The sequence below is a fragment of the Moschus berezovskii genome, chromosome 17, assembly GCF_049115385.1.
Source record: "Moschus berezovskii isolate FMDL1 chromosome 17, NW_MosBer_1.0, whole genome shotgun sequence".
NCBI classification, from domain to species: domain Eukaryota; kingdom Metazoa; phylum Chordata; class Mammalia; order Artiodactyla; family Moschidae; genus Moschus; species Moschus berezovskii.
Window position 1 is genome coordinate 40,835,159 of NC_142476.1, and position 17,523 is coordinate 40,852,681.

At 61.4% G+C, this 17,523-nt stretch overlaps 2 protein-coding genes across 4 annotated transcripts; both read right to left on the bottom strand.

Annotated features, from left to right (window-relative positions):
- Nucleotides 1-3,955: 3,955 nt before the first annotated feature.
- Nucleotides 3,956-6,924, bottom strand: TNFRSF18 (TNF receptor superfamily member 18). Of its 2 annotated transcripts, XM_055418815.2 has the most exons (5): nt 6,742-6,924; nt 5,830-5,952; nt 4,851-4,938; nt 4,478-4,680; nt 3,956-4,414 (listed from the first exon to the last, which is right to left on the bottom strand). In XM_055418815.2, the coding sequence occupies exons 1-5, from the start codon at nt 6,893-6,895 to the stop codon at nt 4,290-4,292; spliced, it is 693 nt and encodes a 230-aa protein (XP_055274790.1). In that variant the 5' UTR covers nt 6,896-6,924; the 3' UTR covers nt 3,956-4,289. The 2 variants fall into 2 exon arrangements, with proteins under 2 accessions (XP_055274790.1, XP_055274789.1); XM_055418814.2 differs by having other exon boundaries at nt 3,956-4,680; nt 6,742-6,923.
- A 5,005-nt stretch (nt 6,925-11,929) lies between these two features.
- TNFRSF4 (TNF receptor superfamily member 4) lies at nt 11,930-17,466 on the bottom strand. Of its 2 annotated transcripts, none has more exons than XM_055419318.2 (7): nt 14,589-17,466; nt 14,211-14,333; nt 13,691-13,798; nt 13,372-13,438; nt 12,616-12,812; nt 12,318-12,446; nt 11,930-12,225 (listed from the first exon to the last, which is right to left on the bottom strand). In XM_055419318.2, exons 1-7 carry the CDS (start codon nt 14,728-14,730, stop codon nt 12,155-12,157), a joined length of 837 nt encoding a protein of 278 aa, XP_055275293.2. In that variant the 5' UTR covers nt 14,731-17,466; the 3' UTR covers nt 11,930-12,154. The 2 variants fall into 2 exon arrangements, with proteins under 2 accessions (XP_055275293.2, XP_055275292.2); XM_055419317.2 differs by having other exon boundaries at nt 14,211-14,336.
- Between the last annotated feature and the right edge of the window lie 57 nt (nt 17,467-17,523).

A 17,523-nucleotide genomic window follows, 5' to 3' on the forward strand; every position in this document is an offset into this window, starting at 1 on the left:
ACCCTCACCTCTCCCATCAGTCACCACCAAGTCACATGCCCTCCTCCTGTCCTGCCCACCCTCACGGGTGACCCCAGCGGGCTCCACCACAGGTGGGAGGGGCTGCTAGGACCCTTGTTCAGCTCTGCACTGGAGTGCGCAATGGGGCTTGTCTTCCCCTCCCCCATTGCCCCTCCCACTCCTTTCCCAGGGGTGCGAGGGCCAGAGCACGCTAGAGGGCAGTGTGGGCCGCGGAGCCACTGGCCAGTCCACTGGAGGTGCACAGTCAGTCAGGGAGTCAGGGAGAGAAGAACCAAATGAAACCTGGGGCTCAGAGAGGTAGAGACAGTCCTCCTGGGTCACAGAGCCAGTGAGGCCCCAGGCCAGGACCAACCTGCCCTGTTACTCACAGCTCACCCATGCATCCCCACCACTGCACTCCCTCCTCGTCCTGCTGCTGTGGCCAGGAGTGTAGGGTCCCCAGGTCAGAAGCACGCTTTGTATGACAAAGGTCCAGGAGCCCTGAATGCACCTGCCCCCCACCAGCGTGTCTGGTGGGCTCTCCATGAGGCATCAAGCTCAGCACTGCCACTTCTGCAGCCCAGTGGCCAGCTCTGCACCCCGAGGCTGGGGAGGGTGAAAACCAGTCTCCATCAGGGAGCGGTGGCCCCCTGGATGGGCACACCCACATCAGTGTCTTCAGGGTCTGTACCAGTCTTTCCTTACTGGGGTGAAGGTCACTGCATAGCCATGTCACCTCAGGCTCAGCCCCTGGGTGCCCCTGAGGAGCCTCTACACCCCACGTCTCAGCCCCCAGACCTCTCCTGCCCCTTCCTCACATCCCGCCCACAGGGCCTTCGCCCACGCTGTCCTGGGGCTCATGACTTGGCCCATGGTAGAACAGTGCTGCCCCTAGATGTTCCAGCTCTCCTCCAGCAGGACTGATCCCCAGCCGGTCAAGGCAGTATCTGCAGAGGTGACCCGATGCTAGAAGGGAAGCTGGTCTGAGGCCTCCATTGTCCCTGGGCCCCAAGTGGGTGCAGTGGCCCCCAGGGACCATGGTGGGGTGAGACGTGCACGTCCGGACTGGGCCCCCATCCCTGGGCAACCCCAAACCCTGGACTATCTGCAGCTCTTGGGCCCCTCGTACCCGGAGAACCTGGGTGACAATAAATGAGGTTTTCCTGCTGCTCGTTCATCCCCAGTGATGAATGGCTGCACCCTTGCCCCCCATCTGGATCCTCCTGCAGTCCCTGGCAGTCAGGAGTCTGTTTCCACTAAAGAGCCCACAGGACTCAGAGGATCCCCCTCAAACCCCTCTTCCCTGCAATGTGTCTCCAAATAGAGGGTTCAGAACAGCCATGGCCCAAATCAGTGTCTCTGGAAAGACTCCTCTCCACAGGGCATGGCCACTTCTTATTAGGAAGCGGGGGTTCAGGGCCCTGAAAACCACTGCAGAGCCAGAGCTCAGCCCAGTTGCAGAGGAGTGGCCATGGTGCTGAAACTATGGTGGGGATTGGGGGGAATGATGGCTCCAATTCCTGGTCAGGGCCCTTGAGTGGCCAGACTTAGCACCATGGACCTATCTGATTGGTGAGGGGGCAGGCAGGGGCCACCTGCCCTTGGATAGCCCCCTGAAGCTGCCCTAGGACTGGGGCTGGGGGAGGGGAGACATCCGGTTCTGTCTAGGACAAACTCCCTTTCTATGCCCTCTGTGGGCGTGTCTGTCCGCTTGGGAGGGTGTCCCACACTGGCTGAGTCCAGATCTCAGTGAAGGCGGGGGTCAGGGGCCTTTTCAAGCAAGGCGAGGTGCTATGGCTGGGTGAGACGCTGCTGTGGCCGGAAGCCCTTCTGGGAACAGAGGATGGCCTCTGGGCCCTTATCTGAGGCTGGAGCCTGACGGGAGGAGGAGAGGGGAGGAGTTAAGCAGCTAGAGAGCCTCTCTGGTTGGGGTTGGGGAGTTCCCGGGGGGAGCAGCAAAGGGCTGGAGCTGGCCTGGGCAGAATCTCACCTTTGGGTCATTCTTGGGCTTCATGACCTATAACTGTGCCCATCCCAGCACACTGGGCTGAGCGGGAGCAGGTGGGAGCCCCTCAACACACCAGCCCCCTCCGTTCCCCACATATCAGCAACACTTGAGCCTCCTGTGCCTCCTGCTGCCCTGAGCTCTGCATCCCAGGCCCACCCAGGGCCTCCCTCCTCCCAACTTGGACTTGCTCCTGCAAGTCCTCCCCTGCGAAAGTGACTGGCGGGAGCCTGTGCACACCCGGCCCTGGGCAACCCACCTGAGCCTCCTGCCTCCCCTCAACCTAGCCCCTCCACACCCCTACCTGCTCTGTGGGATTTCAGCTGGGGCGCCTCAGTTCAGCTCAGGTCCAGCTTGCTATCAGCTCCCAGGAGGCTGCCAGGGAGGGACATGAGTCCAGGAGTGGGGAGAACAGGGAGTGAGCAGAGGGAGCTGGGGTGACCAGTAGTGGGCAGGCCTGGTGGGGCAGAGGTGCTCTGCAGGGAGGAGGGGAGCATGCTGGGAGGGACCGGTCCAGTGGCAGGGGCTCCCTGAGTCGTCCTCGCTGCCCACCCCCCCAAAAGCTTGGCCTCCCTCTTCCAGTCCCTGCGCTGAGCCGGGCAAGTCCCCTTGTCCCCTGCCCGCTGCGGAGCAGGAATCCCCCGCTTGCTCCACGTCACCCCACCACCTGGCGTCACCCCACCGCCCACGGGCTGACTTTCCGGGCACTCCTCCCACGCTGGCTGCCCGCGAGGACTTTCCACGCTGAGTCAGCGGAACACGCTCCCGCCTGCGAGGCTGTCTAGGACCTGACTCCTGGCCTCAGCAGGCGTCTGAGCCAGGGTGGGGACCCCTTCCCCACAGGTGAGGAGGGGCAGTCAAGGAACCCAGGCGACGGCGATGAGGAGGGCCTTCCTGGAGGCGGGTGGGCGAGGGTTGGCGGGGGGCCGGAGACCTGGCTTGGGGGCAGAGGAGGAGCCTAAGGGTGTGTGTGGCAGCTAGTTGGCTCCCTGGGCCCCCAGAGCTAGGACCCAAGAGGTTGTTCACCTTGTGTGAATGGTCATGAGCCGGTCACGCCCCTCCTTCCAGGCAGAAGCGGGCTGTGCCCCACAAGGGATGAAATGAAGAGCACAGAGCCTCTCTCCCCTCCACTTCCTGCTCTGAGCTGGGCCCAGCTGCCTCCCTGGAACTAGGTGGGGGTGGGGACCAGTCAATCAAGGGGTTCTCCTGGGCCACGTGCAGGTGGGTGGGGAGAGCACAGTGAGCAGGGGAGAGGGGGACGGTGCTAGAACACTTGGGGCCACAGACAGCAGGGGGGCAAGGTGTACTGACACCTGGAGAGGGCTGCTGCCAAGACGCGTCTCCACTGGCCCGCCAGCCACACCCTGGATGCCATGGAGACCTTATCAGACTCCCCAGGTGTCGCGATGCCAAGAGGCTGAAAAACACTGCTCACCTCCACTGGGCAAGACCCCAGGACAGTGCCCCAAGAGTGAGGGCCCTGTGAGGTGGTGGAGGCCAACAGGAGGGCTTGGACAGAGGGCTAGAACCAGGACACTCTGAGGCTGCCCACATCCACCAGGAAGTGTGGGCGGAAACTTACCTTGCCCCAGATTGGGGCCCAATGACCCAAGGGTAGGTGCCCCACAGGGACCAGCAGGACGTGCAGCCAGCCCAGAACCAGAGTCTGGAGCACCCATGGCACAGAGACCAGACACACACCAAGGACCCGAGCAACTGCCTGGCCAACCCCCGGAGAATTGGTTTGGACAGGGCAGCCAAGGGGCACAGAGGGCAGGGGTCCAGCAAAACATGCCTCCCTGTGGTCCCAGCTGAGGGCTTGAGCTGAGGACTGTAATGGTCCCGGTTCAGCCCCACCCTGACTCCCACCTCAGCTAGGAAGAGACTGTGAGCATTGGTGGGGGAGAATCCAGAACCTGTCCCTTCTCCCCCAGTACACATCCACTTAGGTCACTGGACAAGTGTTTATTGAGCGCTGCCTGTAGCCAGGTCCTTAGCCTCCTGTCCTGGGAACCAGGGGCCCACAGATGCAGCCCCAGTGGGGCAGCAAGAGAGGAAGGCAGCTGCTGTGCGTCTGTGTCTTCCACGGGGTCCGGCCACAGCTGCCGCCTCTTCGGCATGATCCAGGGCACTGGTCACTGTCACCATCCCCCACCTGCTTCCACCATCGAGGGGAGCAGGGCCGGGCCCAGAGCTGGGGCCCCACTGCAGGGCCCAGAGCCCTTGCTTCTGAGGGCCAGCCTGGGCCAGCTCCGGAGAGGGCCTGGCATGGGCCCTGTGCACTTCACACCCACAGGTCCTCCTGGCGGCCCTTGTTCTCTGACAGCCGCTCACCCCGCTCCTCCTCAGGGAACTGGCAACTGCAGGCGTCCTCAGGTGGGGGTGGCGGGGCCTCCAGGAGCTGGGTCTCTGCAGAGGGGCTGCGATTAGCAAGCAGGCAGGGAACCCCCCCCTCCACAAGGCACAACTGACCTGGGGGCCACACTCTTTGCCTCCTCAGCTGCCAGATGTGCAGGCTTAGCTGGGTCACGGTCAGGGCCAGGATGCAGGCAGCCAGGGCGAGGATGACAAAGGTCAACGGGCTGGGTGGTTCAGTGGGCGGGAGCCCCAGGCCGCACACAGCATTGTGCGTCTTGTTTCCGGGGAACAGGGTGGGAAACCCAAGCTGGATGCAGCTGGGACACAAGGACAGAGCCCTCGGTCAGCCCTCAGCGACCCGAGCACTCCTCCGCACAGATGCAGTCCTCTGAGCTATTGGGGGTCACTGCACCAGAAAGGACAGCAGAGGCCCCGCCTTCAAGCCTGCCTGGACCGCCAGACACCAGAAGGCCCCACCAGCACTCACTCTGCCCAAGGCTTGCAGCGGCCCTCATGGCCCCCAGAGAAGGTCCCCACGGCACAGTCAACACACTCAAAGCCGAATTTGAAGTTGCCTGGAGACAGACAAAGATACACTGGCTGCAGGGATGGCTGGGGTGGGATCCTGCTGGTGTCCAGATCCCCAGCAGAAGGACCCCCCCCAACCTCATCCATTTGACTGGAGCCTCTGGTGCCCACAGGACCTGGGCCTGGGATAAATCAGGTCCCCAATGTGCCCCTTTCCAGGGCAGGCTGTGACTTAGGGCTGAGTGGAGGGTCCCTGAAGGGATATGAGGGAGGGGAAGGATCTGCTTGCAAATGATGGAGTGGGGCGGGGGGCGGGGTTGAAGCCTGGCAAGAGCCAGGCTGGGCCTTCACTTGCTCTAGGAGGCTGGGAAGCAGGAGGCTTGTGAGGGCCCTGGAGATTGGGGTAAGGCTGTGCCCCAGTCACCCCTAGGCTCCCCTGCCCCAAAAACCTCACACAGTCCCCTGCTGCCCTCACTCCCCCAGCCCCCACGTGCTCAGGCAGGGCCCGCTCCCCAGGTAAAGAGCCCCGTAAGAGGATGAGAGGCTCCTTCCAAGCAAGCTGCTGAACTCCAGACTGGGCTCTGCAGGGTAGGTATAGGACCTGGACATAGTCTGAGCCAGGGACTAAGGGCCAGACAGTCCTGGACACCCCTCTGTTCCTCACAACCAGCCCTAAGGGCATCATTTCTGGACAAAGACACCTAGGCCAAGAGAGCCACGCACACAGTGGGCGCTGTGCCTCCAGCGAGGGCTGAGATGCCAGAACAAGAGAACTGCTCGCCCGCCAGGGTTCCATAGGACCCCACACTGGAGCCCATCTGCCCAGAGGGTGTCTGTACCCCTACCTGCAAGCTTTCTTCCATACCAGCTGCTATGAGCTCTGGCTGGGCCCTGTCAACGCCCCTGGACTGCACAGGCCACCCCCACCAACCCCTTACCTTCAGGCTGCACTCCCTGGCCAGGTGGACAGGAGTGGTACTTGCAGCTCTTACACTGTGGGTCTCCACAGTGGAACTTGGGCTGGATACACTGGCAGTCCGGCTCAGGACAGGTCCCCTCATCTGGGCAGGGAACAAGCAGCTCTCTCAGCAGCTGGGGGGAGCCCCCTCCCCAGGGCACCCCCTCTTAGCCCCCAGGGAAATGGGAGGCAGGGCAGGGCTACCTCAGCTGGGCACAGTACTGTCTGGGAGGCAGCATCCCCCATTGCCCAGAAGCTGCTCTCCCCCAGGGTGACCATGATTCAATGTGACCCGGAGCCATCCCAACAGACAAGGGGGTCTCCTGGGAGATCTACTCCCTGCCCCCTCTCCATCCTGCATGGCCCTCAGCTGCCAGGACCCTCCAGGCAGCCTGCCCATCTCTCCCCGACTGCTGGCCACAGTGTCCATGACACTGAGACCTAAACTCTTAGAGCCCCTTACCACCCCCCAGGTACTGGCAGGGTGACACCCTGGGTGTTTTCCCTGGGATATTTGTCCCCAAACTGACCCATTCCAATTTTCTCCCACCCAGATATGCAGGTCCGAGGCAGGGAGCTGGCAGAAAGAGGGGTGCAACCCCAAACAGCCTGAGTGATGGCCAAAGGCTCACTACCCACTCAGAAGGAACAGGGACAGCCCTCCTCCACACTGGGACCCCTGACCTGTCTTGGGAAAGGTTCCCACACCCCCCTGCCCCTGCCCCACCTCCCGGCCACCATCCCCCAACCCCCAATCCCCAGTCCCCAAGCCACTTCTGCTTCCGCCGGGTTGCGCTGGGATCAGGGCTTTGGACCCAGAAAGCTTGGCCTGAGCACGGGGAGGCTCGCCGAGCTGCCGCCCTCCGCGCGCAGGGACTCCCGCCTGCCTTACCTGGGGCGCAGCGGCAGCAGCGTGCGTCTGTCCCCGTCCCATGCAGAACTTGGCTAGGGCTGCAGCTTAGATCGCCGAGGGGGCGCTGGCCCAGGCCCAGCGCGCAGAGCAGTGCGACACCGCACAGGGCCACTCGCCCGCCCCTCGCCCCCATGGCGTCCCCCTGGCCTCGCGCCCCGCGGTTTTAGGAAGCAGGCCCCTCCCGGACACGCCCAGATCCCGCCCCGCGGGCCGCTCCGCCTCGGCCACGCCCCAAAGAGGCGCGAGCAACTGTTCCCTTACGGGACCCCCCGAGACCCTGCGACTCAAAATCCAAGGCGTGGGCGGAGGTTTGGGGCAGTGAGACTGCTCTGGAAACTTCAGCGGCGAGGACGCGTCATCACACGTCTGTCCAGAGCACAGGAGGAGCCACCGGACGTGAACTACCGACTCTGGGTTAGGATGAAGTGTCAGTGCAGGTTTGTCTTTTGTAACAAATGCACTGTCCTCAGGGTTATTGAATTTTGCAATAAGGAGTTCGTGATCTGAGCCACAGTCAGCTCCCCGTCTTGTTTTTGCTGACTGTATAGAGCTTGCACCTTGGAAGAAAAGCTATGACAAACCTAGACAGCATATTAAAAAGCAGAGACATTACTTTGCCAACAAAGGTCCATCTTAGCCCCCAAAGCTACGGTTTTTCCAGTAGTCACGTATGGATGTGAGAGTTAGACCATAAAGAAAGCTGAGCACTGAAAAATTGATGCTTTCGATCTGTGGTGTTGGAGAAGGCTCTTGAGAGTCCCTTGGACTGCAAGGAGACCAAACCAGTCTATCCTAAAGGAAATCAACCCTGAATATTCATTGGAAGGACTGATGCTGAAGCTGAAGCTCCAGTACTCTGGCCACTGATGTGAAGAGCTGATTCATTGGAAAAGACACTCATGCTGGGAAAGACTGATGGCAGGAGAAGGGGATGACAGAGGATGAGATGGTTGAATGGCATCACCAACCATGGACATGAGTTTGAGCAAACTCCAGGAGTTGGTGATGGATAGGGAAGCCAGGCGTGCTGCAGTCCACAGGATCACAAAAAGTCGGACACAACTGAGCGACTGAAGAGGGGGTATTGATGGGGGGAAGGTTCCCCCTCACTTGCTGAGAACCTAAAACTGCTATAAAAAATACTTTTTTTGTTTTAAATTCAAGGGATGGGAATTCCCTGGAAGTCTAGTTAATAGGACTCAGTGCTTTCACTGCCTAAGGCAGTGTTAGGGTTAGGGTTCAACCTGTGATCAGGGAACTACGATCCCACAAGTTGTGTGTAACCAAAAAAAAGAAAAAACCAATTCAAGGGGTCCCAAAGGAACCCCAAGAGAGCAGGTCCCATTGTAGGCTGCAGAGCAGCTGACCACAGAGGACAAGACACATGGGAGACCCATGTGTGAAGGTGACCTTGGGGGATTCCTAAGTGATCATGCCCTTTGGCCCAGGAATTCTTTTCCGGAAACTAAATGTGACCTAAATGTGTGTGCCTTGTCAGGGGAAACACCACATGTATCCCCAGCCACATCACAAGGAGGGCAGGCGGCGGGTGGTCAGAAATGTTTTCTATGTAAAACCTGCAGCCACCAGGCCTGAAGGAACTGGAGTGTGGGTGGGCGCCGGATGCGGGGTGGCGGACAGCATCCTGAGTCACTGGGGGAGGGGCACACCCCCAACAAAGACAGCTTCCTCACTGTGCCCCTTGGCTCCTGGTTGACCCCCTCTCCACCTCCAGCCTCCCCAGGGGGCCCTGTGAGGCCCCTCCAACACCCAGAGCAGGTGGGATGAAATCCCTCGTCCTCTGAAGCCTCCAGGCCAGGGACCCCACAATCTCCCAGAAGTCCTGGATTGCCATCACTGAGCAGCCTCACAACCCATCCAGGGATCAGAACGAGTCCCTACTTTCTGAGGATTAGAACAAGCCCCCCACTTTGGGAAATTAGGACAAGTCTCCCCCTGCCCCTCAGCTTGGCCAAGTGGGCCTGGCCAGGCTCCAGACATCACACACACTGGAGGCTACAGCTGTGCTGACGCCTGAGAGGAGGAGCCAGCAAGGAGAGACGACCAGTCATTGGCCGAACCCTGCAGAGTGGGGAGGAGGGGCTGTCCAGGCTGCAGCCCTGCCTGCCCTGCAGACTTCAACCCAGCTCTCCCCACAGAAATCCCATCAGCCCGTGGGGAGGTGCTGGCCCCTGATGGAGCACTTGAGCTCTTGAGGCTGAGAACTCAGCCTCTAGAAACACCAAGTGAACCCTGAAGTGGGGAGGAGGGGCTGTCCAGGCTGCAGTTTGCCGTGAGACTGTCCCTTGTCTCTATGAACCTTAGTTTCTTCACCTTATATTTTGGGGCCCTGCCTCCTTCAGGAAGCCTCCCTAGACTGCTTGGCCCTCAAGTGGAAGCTTGATACAGGGGAAATGGGCGGAGATCCCTGGGAATGCTGTAGGGTGTGCAGTGGGGGTCCCAGTAGTGTGATTTTGGTGGCACCCACAGGTATGTTGAGGGCCATGACGTGGTGACCAGGGCAGACCCATGAAACTTGGTTTGAGAATGACAGGATTTGTGACTCAAGTCCCAGGATGTGCAAGGCCCTCCTCAGAGAAACAACTGGGCCCTGCAGAAAAGGAAGGGTCTCTGCAGAGAAGGCAATGGCAAGCCACTCCAGTACTCTTGCCTAGAAAATCCCATGGACAGAGGAGCTTGGTGGGCCACAGTCCCTGGGGTAGCTACTAGTTGGACAAGGCTGAGCGACTTCACTTTCACTTTTCACTTTCACACATTGGAGAAGGAAATGGCAACCCACTCCAGTGTTCTCGCCTGGAGAATCCCAGGGATGGCAGAGCCTGGTGGGCTGCCATCTATGGGGTCGCACAGAGTCGGACACGACTGCAGCGACTTAGCAGCTGCGGGTGCTGTGGCTCTGATTGCTAGAGGGCAAGGTGAGGCCCGTAGGACTGGCCCTCTCTGAGGACCCCCAGATTGCAGCTCAGCTCCTAGATTGGAGGAGGGTTTGAGCAATCACTGGACCCCAGAGCAAGGTGCAGAGTGGAGAAATGGGTGGTTTTGGACTTTCTGCCACTGCTCATTTTAAAGGCCTGAACAGTCAGGTCTGTACCAGGTTGGTGTCACCCCAATTCTGGTAAGAGCCTAAGAAAAAAATGATAAATCCCCTAAAATGATGCTTGTCCAACCAGGTCCTCTCTATTGGCCCTTCTGGAAGCTGACCAGCACGGCAGGCACCAGGGGGCAGCTGTCTGTGCAAAGGGGACTGCTACCTGCAGCAGCAGGAAACCAGAGGGAGGGTCGTGTGTGACAAGAGGCAAGAGTGACATTGGGGGTGGGGACTTGTGTCGCCCTCTGGTCCCCAAGGCTCCGGAAGGGCCCTCCCACACAGCCGCAAGCTGAGGAGTTTCTGTGACCTGGCACTGCGGGGGAGATCTCTATCTGCCAGCTGTATTTTCCAACGCTTTTTGAGCAGCTCATCACATTTTTCATCATTTGTCTCAGCTCACACAAGTGACGCTCATTCATGAGGCAGAGGGTCCCACACGGGTTCCAGGTGTTAATCAGGAGGGCTGAGCAGGGAGGATGGGGAGCCAGGTGGGGGCCCTGGAGCAGGGAGGGACCAGTGTGGGCATATCAGGGGGGTGTCTGTGGGCCCAGGGGGTAGTTCAGCAGGGTTTAGGAGGCTTGTCAGCAGAGACAGGAGTGGTGTGCTTAGCGGCAGCATCAAAGCAAACTGAAAGTGATCAACCTCTGTCCGTCCATCTGCCAGCTGTTCAGAGGTAGAGCCGCCAGGCAAGCGGTCAGGTGGGGGCTCATGGCTGAGGGAGCAGCTGGGAGGTTTGGGGAGGAAGCCCCTTCCCATGACCTTCGACATTCCAGGCCCTAAGGCCCTGGGCTGTCCCCTAGGTCCCTCCGGCTTGTTCCGTAGCCTCTCCGCACGGTCTCTGCACTGCCCAGGGACCACAGGCCCCTGACCGGTGGTGCCAATTTCTTGCCCATTCCAAGGGCACAGGGTGTGTGTGTTCACTGCTGCATCCTGAGAGCCTTCCAAGAACACATGATGGTCCCATTGTCCCTTTTCCCCAGGAGGCCACCAGGGGTCAGAGGTTTGAGGAGAGATGGATGGGCCTCCGGGGCAGCTCTGGGGAGAAAGCCAGTCCAAGAAACTTGGGGCAGGGGGCAAGACGGCAGCTTGACACATGTGGCAGGAGGATCTTCAACTGCTGTAGGACCCTCTTGGTGCAGCAATGCCTGGGGTCCTGGCCACCAAGCAGGGAAAGGTATGAAAGCAAGCCAGGCACTCATTTGCCAAGTGCAGCAGGTGAGGCCTCAGGCTCTTGCCCGGATTTTCTCTGCTCCTCCACTTCCCAACAGCAGCTCAGTAGTCTTTTATTTCGGTTCATTGTAGCTCTGCAATCTGTCTGAACACCCGGGGCGCAAATGTCTATGGGCTGTGGAGCATTTCCACACTGACCTGGGCTCCCTGAGCTGTTTAACCTGCACACCTCGAGTGAGCCCTTGGCCACTCACCCCAAGTCCACACCTCTGCCCAAGCCAGGGCCGCCCCAGTGCTGACCAGCAGGACCGTCTGACCACGTGGGCTTTCACAGCCTGTTCCGCTGTCCATGGACACAGGTTTCCCACCCAGGAACCTTTTCACATAATGGTGCCGGTTCTGTTCCCACTGGGGGTGGCTGAAGGATCAGCCCTCTCAGAAGCATCCAGTTTCCCCGAGGGCATGGAGCTGGTCTCAGGGGACTCAGGGGCCCTGCAGGTGTCGTGGGGGTCATAGAGTCACCATACACTTGGGTCTAGCAGGGCATGGGGTTTGAGAAGAAACAGACACTTGTGCCCTCTCCTGGGAGGAGCCCCAGCAATCCAAAGGGTGGTCCTAGATGACCTTTGGGGCCAGGGCCTCGGAGTTCCCATCAGTACTCAGCCCCTGCCAGCCTCTCCCAAGTGGCCCAGGGAAGGTGCCTGGGTTAGGGTCTCATGTGGCTGACAGGTGCAGCACTGACTCCCCAGGGCACTTATGTTGGCTCCCCCACCCCCTACAGGTGCTGGCATGTGCCCAGGGAACAGGACATCAGCCCTGGGATCTGTAAGGGATCCAGGGGAGCCCCTGCCCACCCCCAGCCCCAGGCAGCCCAGTCAGAGGCCCACATCTGCCAACGCCATTTATTGGAGGCCCACCCTGGGCGGGGAGTATGCACAGCATACATAGTAGAGCCCAGGGCCAGCCCAGGAGCACCTAAAACGGCACAGGGCAGGGGTCAGGGTGCCACGTGCAAGGGTGGCAGGGGGGCAACCTGCACCTGGGGGCCCCCACTGCCCCTTGGGGGCCGCAGCCTGGGGAGGGGTCACCGGCTCCCACCCCAGAGAACGTTGTTCATATCTTGGCCAGGCTGGAGTTGGCATCGGTGTGCTCCTCTTGGATAGGGGTCCGGAAGCTGTTTCCCCCTGGGGAGGAGGTACGGGCGAGAGGTGGGAGGTGGGCAGAGGTACCACACCTTTGGAGGCCATCTGGTCTGGGGCCCACCACAAGCACTCACCTGGGGGCTTGGGGGTGTTGGTCAGCAGCCTCCAGGCCCTGTGGTGGAGGAGCAGGGCCAGCATGGCAGCCACAGGGGCAAGGAGGCCCAGGCCCAAGCCGAGGCCCAAGACAGCGGACAGCTCAGGGGCTGTAAGGAGGCAGGGCCTACTGGGTGGGGTCTGCCAGGGGAAGGGACCCACAAAAGGGAGGGCCCCACTGAGCCCAGAGGAAGTCTCTACTCCCATCCTCCCCACCCATCCCACTCCCCTTTTGGGTTGGGGGGAGGGCCCTGCTGGGGCAAGGCCAGGTCCCCTTACCCTTGGGGGGCTCTGTGTGGGGCATGGAGGACCCCTGTGAGGCCTCAGACCAGGAGGTGGTGGGCTTGGTAGTAGTGGACTGGACTGGGGGGCCCTGGGTCTCCCACGGTGGTGTGGCCGGGGGGCTCCTGTCCTCACAGATGGTGTCCGAGCTGCTATTGGCCGCCCGCAATGTTCGCTTTCCTAACAAGGTGCAGCTGAGGGCGGGCAAGGGTGTTGATTAGGCCACATTCCCATCCTCCTCCCCCATCAGTGGGATGGGCCCAGAACTGGAGCAGTACCAGGGAGATGTGGGAAGCAACAGGGTCCACACTGGTCACTCAGGCAGTATCAGAGTCCAGGCCAAAGGTGGCAAGGAGAGGGGCTGTAGATTCTGCCGGGCCCTCCTGCGCTTACCCTGCTCCCACCTGCACCTTCCTCTCCCAAACCCGTCTACTCTCTTCCTGCTTGCTCTGGCTCAGCCCGACAAGGACAGGAACCTCTCTGCTGTGAGTGAGTGAGGCTCTCACACTCCCAGGGCCTGGGCTGGGGTCTCACAGGCTCCCTACTCTGACCCAGTAGGAAGGCCAGTGGGAGGCTGGGCCAGGGCTGAGCAGGGGTCATGGTGGGGGCAGGGACCATCACGGAGTGGGGCGGGGTTAGGGCCACAAGGAGTCAGGCCCAGGAGCTCCCAGCCAGCAGCTCCCTACTCCCAGAACTGACCCCTGGCTCCCAGACCCCAGGCCACCCAAGCCTTATGGCCACAGGGACACTCACTTGGTCCAGGGCTGGCAGGCCTGGTCATTGCCCGGGGAGAAATGTCCTGGTGGGCACGGGGCACAGTCTGCAAAAGAGTCAGCAGGCTCTGCCCATCTGCCACCCCTGGGGTGCCCAGAGGCTCATTTCCCAGGGTCTCTGAAAGCCCCTCCCCGCCTGCATGCCCGTGGGCCCTGACCTGGGAGACCCCCACCCCCATCTTGGTGTGATCTGCTGGGGAAGGGGCATTCAGCTGGGGCTGGGGTGGGGGCTCTGGGAGGAGCAGTGACAGTGTGTGAGGGACATGCTCCTTCCACATAGCTCCCAAGGCCCCCCTCACCAACTCCACGCTTGTAGCCGTAGCTGTCCTGGGGCTGGCTGCCCGGCCTGCAGCCACAGACCGTGTCTCTGGTGGGTGTGCATCTCTGCTTGGGTTCACTCCCGCTTCCTGGGGGTTGGGTGGGGTGGGTGCAGTCAGTGGGGAGGCCAGAGCTGCAGAGCAGGGTGAGGATGGGGGCCAAGGGTCCACAGCCACCTTCCTGGCCGCAGCCCCTCATGGCTGAGTGGCTTCTAGTTCTCTTTCACCACGTACGCCACATCCCTCCTGGTCACACGGCCCCAAGGGTCACCCGCGGCAGCTCTGACCACCCTTCTAACAACCTCCAGTCTGCTCAGGACCCTCTGCAGCCCTTGACTCTGGGTCTCACCCCACCCCCACCCTGAAGCCACATGGTCCTGGCCCCCTAGGAAGGGGAGGTGCCCTGTCGGTCGTTTCAGCTGGTTGTGGGGCCCCAGGAGGCAGGGCAGGCCCCCGCCACGGTCGAGTCTTGACATGGGTGCCGGGCACCCGTGGTGCTCACTCTGGCTGCACTGGGTGCAGGGCTTGCAGGGCTCATAGTTGACGGCCTCATTGTAGTAGCCGGGCTTACACGGGCTGCACACTGTGTCCCGGCCATGGGTACAGCGGCGTTCCATCCCATAACCTGCTGAGGGAGGCTGGGGTCAGAGCCCTGCACAGCCCGGCGCTCCCCCAGGAGCCCCACCCAGCCTCTGGCTGGCCCATCATCCCAGGCGTGGCTCCAGATCACCCACTAACCCAACTCCACTTGCCTCATGACACCTGCAGCGCGTGACCCCATCTGCAGGTCCCTGCCACCCCATCTATGTCCTCCGACCCTGTCTCCTGGTCGGAGGTCCCTGCAGGCACCCCTCCCCCACTCCATGTCCAGGCCACTCACCTGGCTCACACTCTTTGCAGCACTTCTTGCCACTGGGGTAGGTGTCCCCAGGACAGTGGGGCTGGGCCGCAGCACCCAGCATGAGCCCGAAGAGCAGGAGGGCTGAGCACCGCGCCCTGGGCGGCTGGGTCCCCACGCACATTCTCAGCTCCTCTCAGCTCCGAGGCTCTGGGAGTCTGGGGTTTTTCCTTGCAGGATGTGGCTATAAGGGCTGCGGGGGAGGGGTGGGGAGGGCAGGAGGAGGGGACCAGGAGGGGACTAGGAGGGCCCCAGGAAGCGCTGGAAGGCAGCTAGTCTGGGAAGCCCACTCCCAGCCTTCTCTTCTGGCCCTGGGCTCCAGGGGCCCCGACCCCGCTACAATGCCCACAGGCCTCAGTTCAGCCCAGCCAGCCGCTGTGGTGTGTAGACCCAGGGTCCGAGGGGGGAACCACAGCTCCCCCAGCCCTGCCAGGGCCAGGCCAGTTCTCCATTCCAGCTGGTCTGCACCCCCCACAGGACACTCCCACTCCTGTCTCACAGTAAAGTGGAGCCAGAGCCCCTTCAGCCAGGCATCTTGGCTGCCCCCCTGCCCTGCCCAGCCTAGCCAAGCTGCCCGGACCAGAATGGTCTTGGGACGCCTTCACCTGGCTCGTTGCTTCTAGACTCCCACTGTCTCTGCAGGGCCAAACCCTCAGGAGAAATGGGGGGGCTGCACTGATGCCAATCCTCACCCTCCGCTCCGCCAAAGAGTGCCCAGAGTCCGTGGGTGAGCCAGGGCAGCACATGGGGTCAGGCATCAACTGTTGGGGAGGGGAGGTGGTACTGGGGGCTCCAGAGCACGGTCACTGGCCCAAGTGTCCAAAAGTAGCCCAGACCAATGCCAGAAGTTCTGGTAGATCGGGCACCTCCTGACCGGTGCCCACAGTGAGCACCAGCATGGGCATGTGTGTGCAGGTGTGAGAAAGCAGCTGCATGTCCCTGAGCACGGCAGGCGTCAGGGGCTGAATTCACGTTAGTGCCACAACCTGCACATGGAAGCCCAACCCTCATGCAGCTATACTGGAAGGGGCCTCTTAGGGTGCAGTGGTGGCGGGGTGCGGTCACAGGTGGGCCTGATCCAGTATGGCTTGTGTCCACGTAAAAGGAGGTCAGGGCACGTGAGGACCCAGAGAAAACAGTTGTCTACATGGCAACACTGGCCATGCCCACACCTGGGTCTCCGATGTCCAGCCTCCAGGACTGGAAGAGGATAAACTGCCCACACAGACCCAACACGTGCTGCTGGGCACGTACTGCCGGGCGTCCTGGCTGTGACGTGTGCCTGGCAGCGTGTGTCAGCCACACGTGTGCCACGCATGTGTGGTGCTAGCCCCACGTGCCCGGACGTGTGTGTGCTGCCCCCGTGAACCCCTGGGCTTGTGTCTGGAAGGGGTGGCCCATGAGGACAGACCCTCTGCTCTGCCCCCGGCTGGACAAGCGCTGCCTCTCCCAACACTCTGGAGGCTGTGCCAGGCTCTCCCTGACCCCACAGCCACCTGGGTTCAGGGGGGACAGGAAAGACAAGCCCCGAGGGCCCTTGGGACAGCAGAACAGCCAGCATGCCGGCACTGTGGGGCGTGAGGGGAGACGAGCACAGGCACACGTGCACATGTGTGCTCATGCTTCCTCCCACACAGAGCTCTCATCCTGGTGCCCCAAGGCAGAGGCTGTTCTGTGTCTTCGGTGCCTTTAAAATCGGAACCAAGAGACAGGATTCTCTGCTTAACGGTTAACCTGAAGCTTCAGGCGGGGAGCCTCCCGCAGGGGCTGGAAATCCCCCTCCTCCTGGTGGTGACGAGCACAGGTAAGAAGTGGGGCTCCCTCCCCACCTGCAGGAAATTCCACCAGCCGGCTCTGCCTGCAGGCAGGGGCCACCGCAGGTCGCTGCCCCAGAGAGGGAGGGTCCACAGGAGAGGGGCAGAGCACCCAGTCTGCTATACACGCGTGTGTGTGCAAGCATTGTACCCCTCTCCCACTGAAAGCGAGAAAAACATTTTTAAGACAAACTACAGCTTCTGAGATGGCAGGAACTCAGGGCCTGGCAGCACCCTACTCCTTACAGGACCACCCCGCCCTCTGCCAAGGCCCTAACACCCGCCGCACACGGGGTCCACACGTGGCAGCCATGGACCTGGCTGACTGACATCTCTGTCCCAGTTACGTTACACCTGCTGGCGGCTGCCCGCCCACACGCTCAGCCCAGCCACCGCCACGGCCCCGCACTCTGTCTCAGTTCTGAAAACATTCTTTCCTCTTGTTTGTCTGGAAACCAGCTCTGTCACCGCGCCCTGCTCCTCTGGGGCAGCCCCTCCCCACACTGCTCGGAAGCAGGTCACGTGGGCAGCTCAGGCTGGCCCCGATGCCCACCCGGCCGGAGCCCCCACCCCAGCCAAGGCCCATGCACATCATCTGGCCAGGTGAGCCATCCAATGAGGCCCCATGGGCTCAGATCTCCGACGGAGCCCGGCAGGGGCCAGCTGGGAGGCAGCGAGCTTGGTGGGTGACCCTCCCTCAGTCATCTGACCCCCAATGTGTCATCTCCTCCACCCCACATGCCAGTCACGCACCAGGCATGGCAGACTCTGGGAAGGGGCCAGTAGAGGACCTGTCGCCTCATCTCCCCCGCTGCAGGCTCCCAACTCCCCAGCCTCACCACAGCCCCGGGGGCTGCTCCTCCCCATCCCCGGCAGGGAGCCCCAGGCCAGGACTCCTGTGCTTTCCAAACTCTGTGAGTGTCCCTAGTTCTCCACCCCCATCCCTGGGAGCTCTCATCCATCCTAAGTCCCATTTCCTCCTGGTCCCTCCAGGTGGCCTCACCCAGGCCTGGACTCTTGCTCCGGACTTTAAATTGGCAGCTAAGGCCCCACCCGATCACAGGTGAACATCAACGCTAGGAAGCCCAGGGTTCTAACCAAAC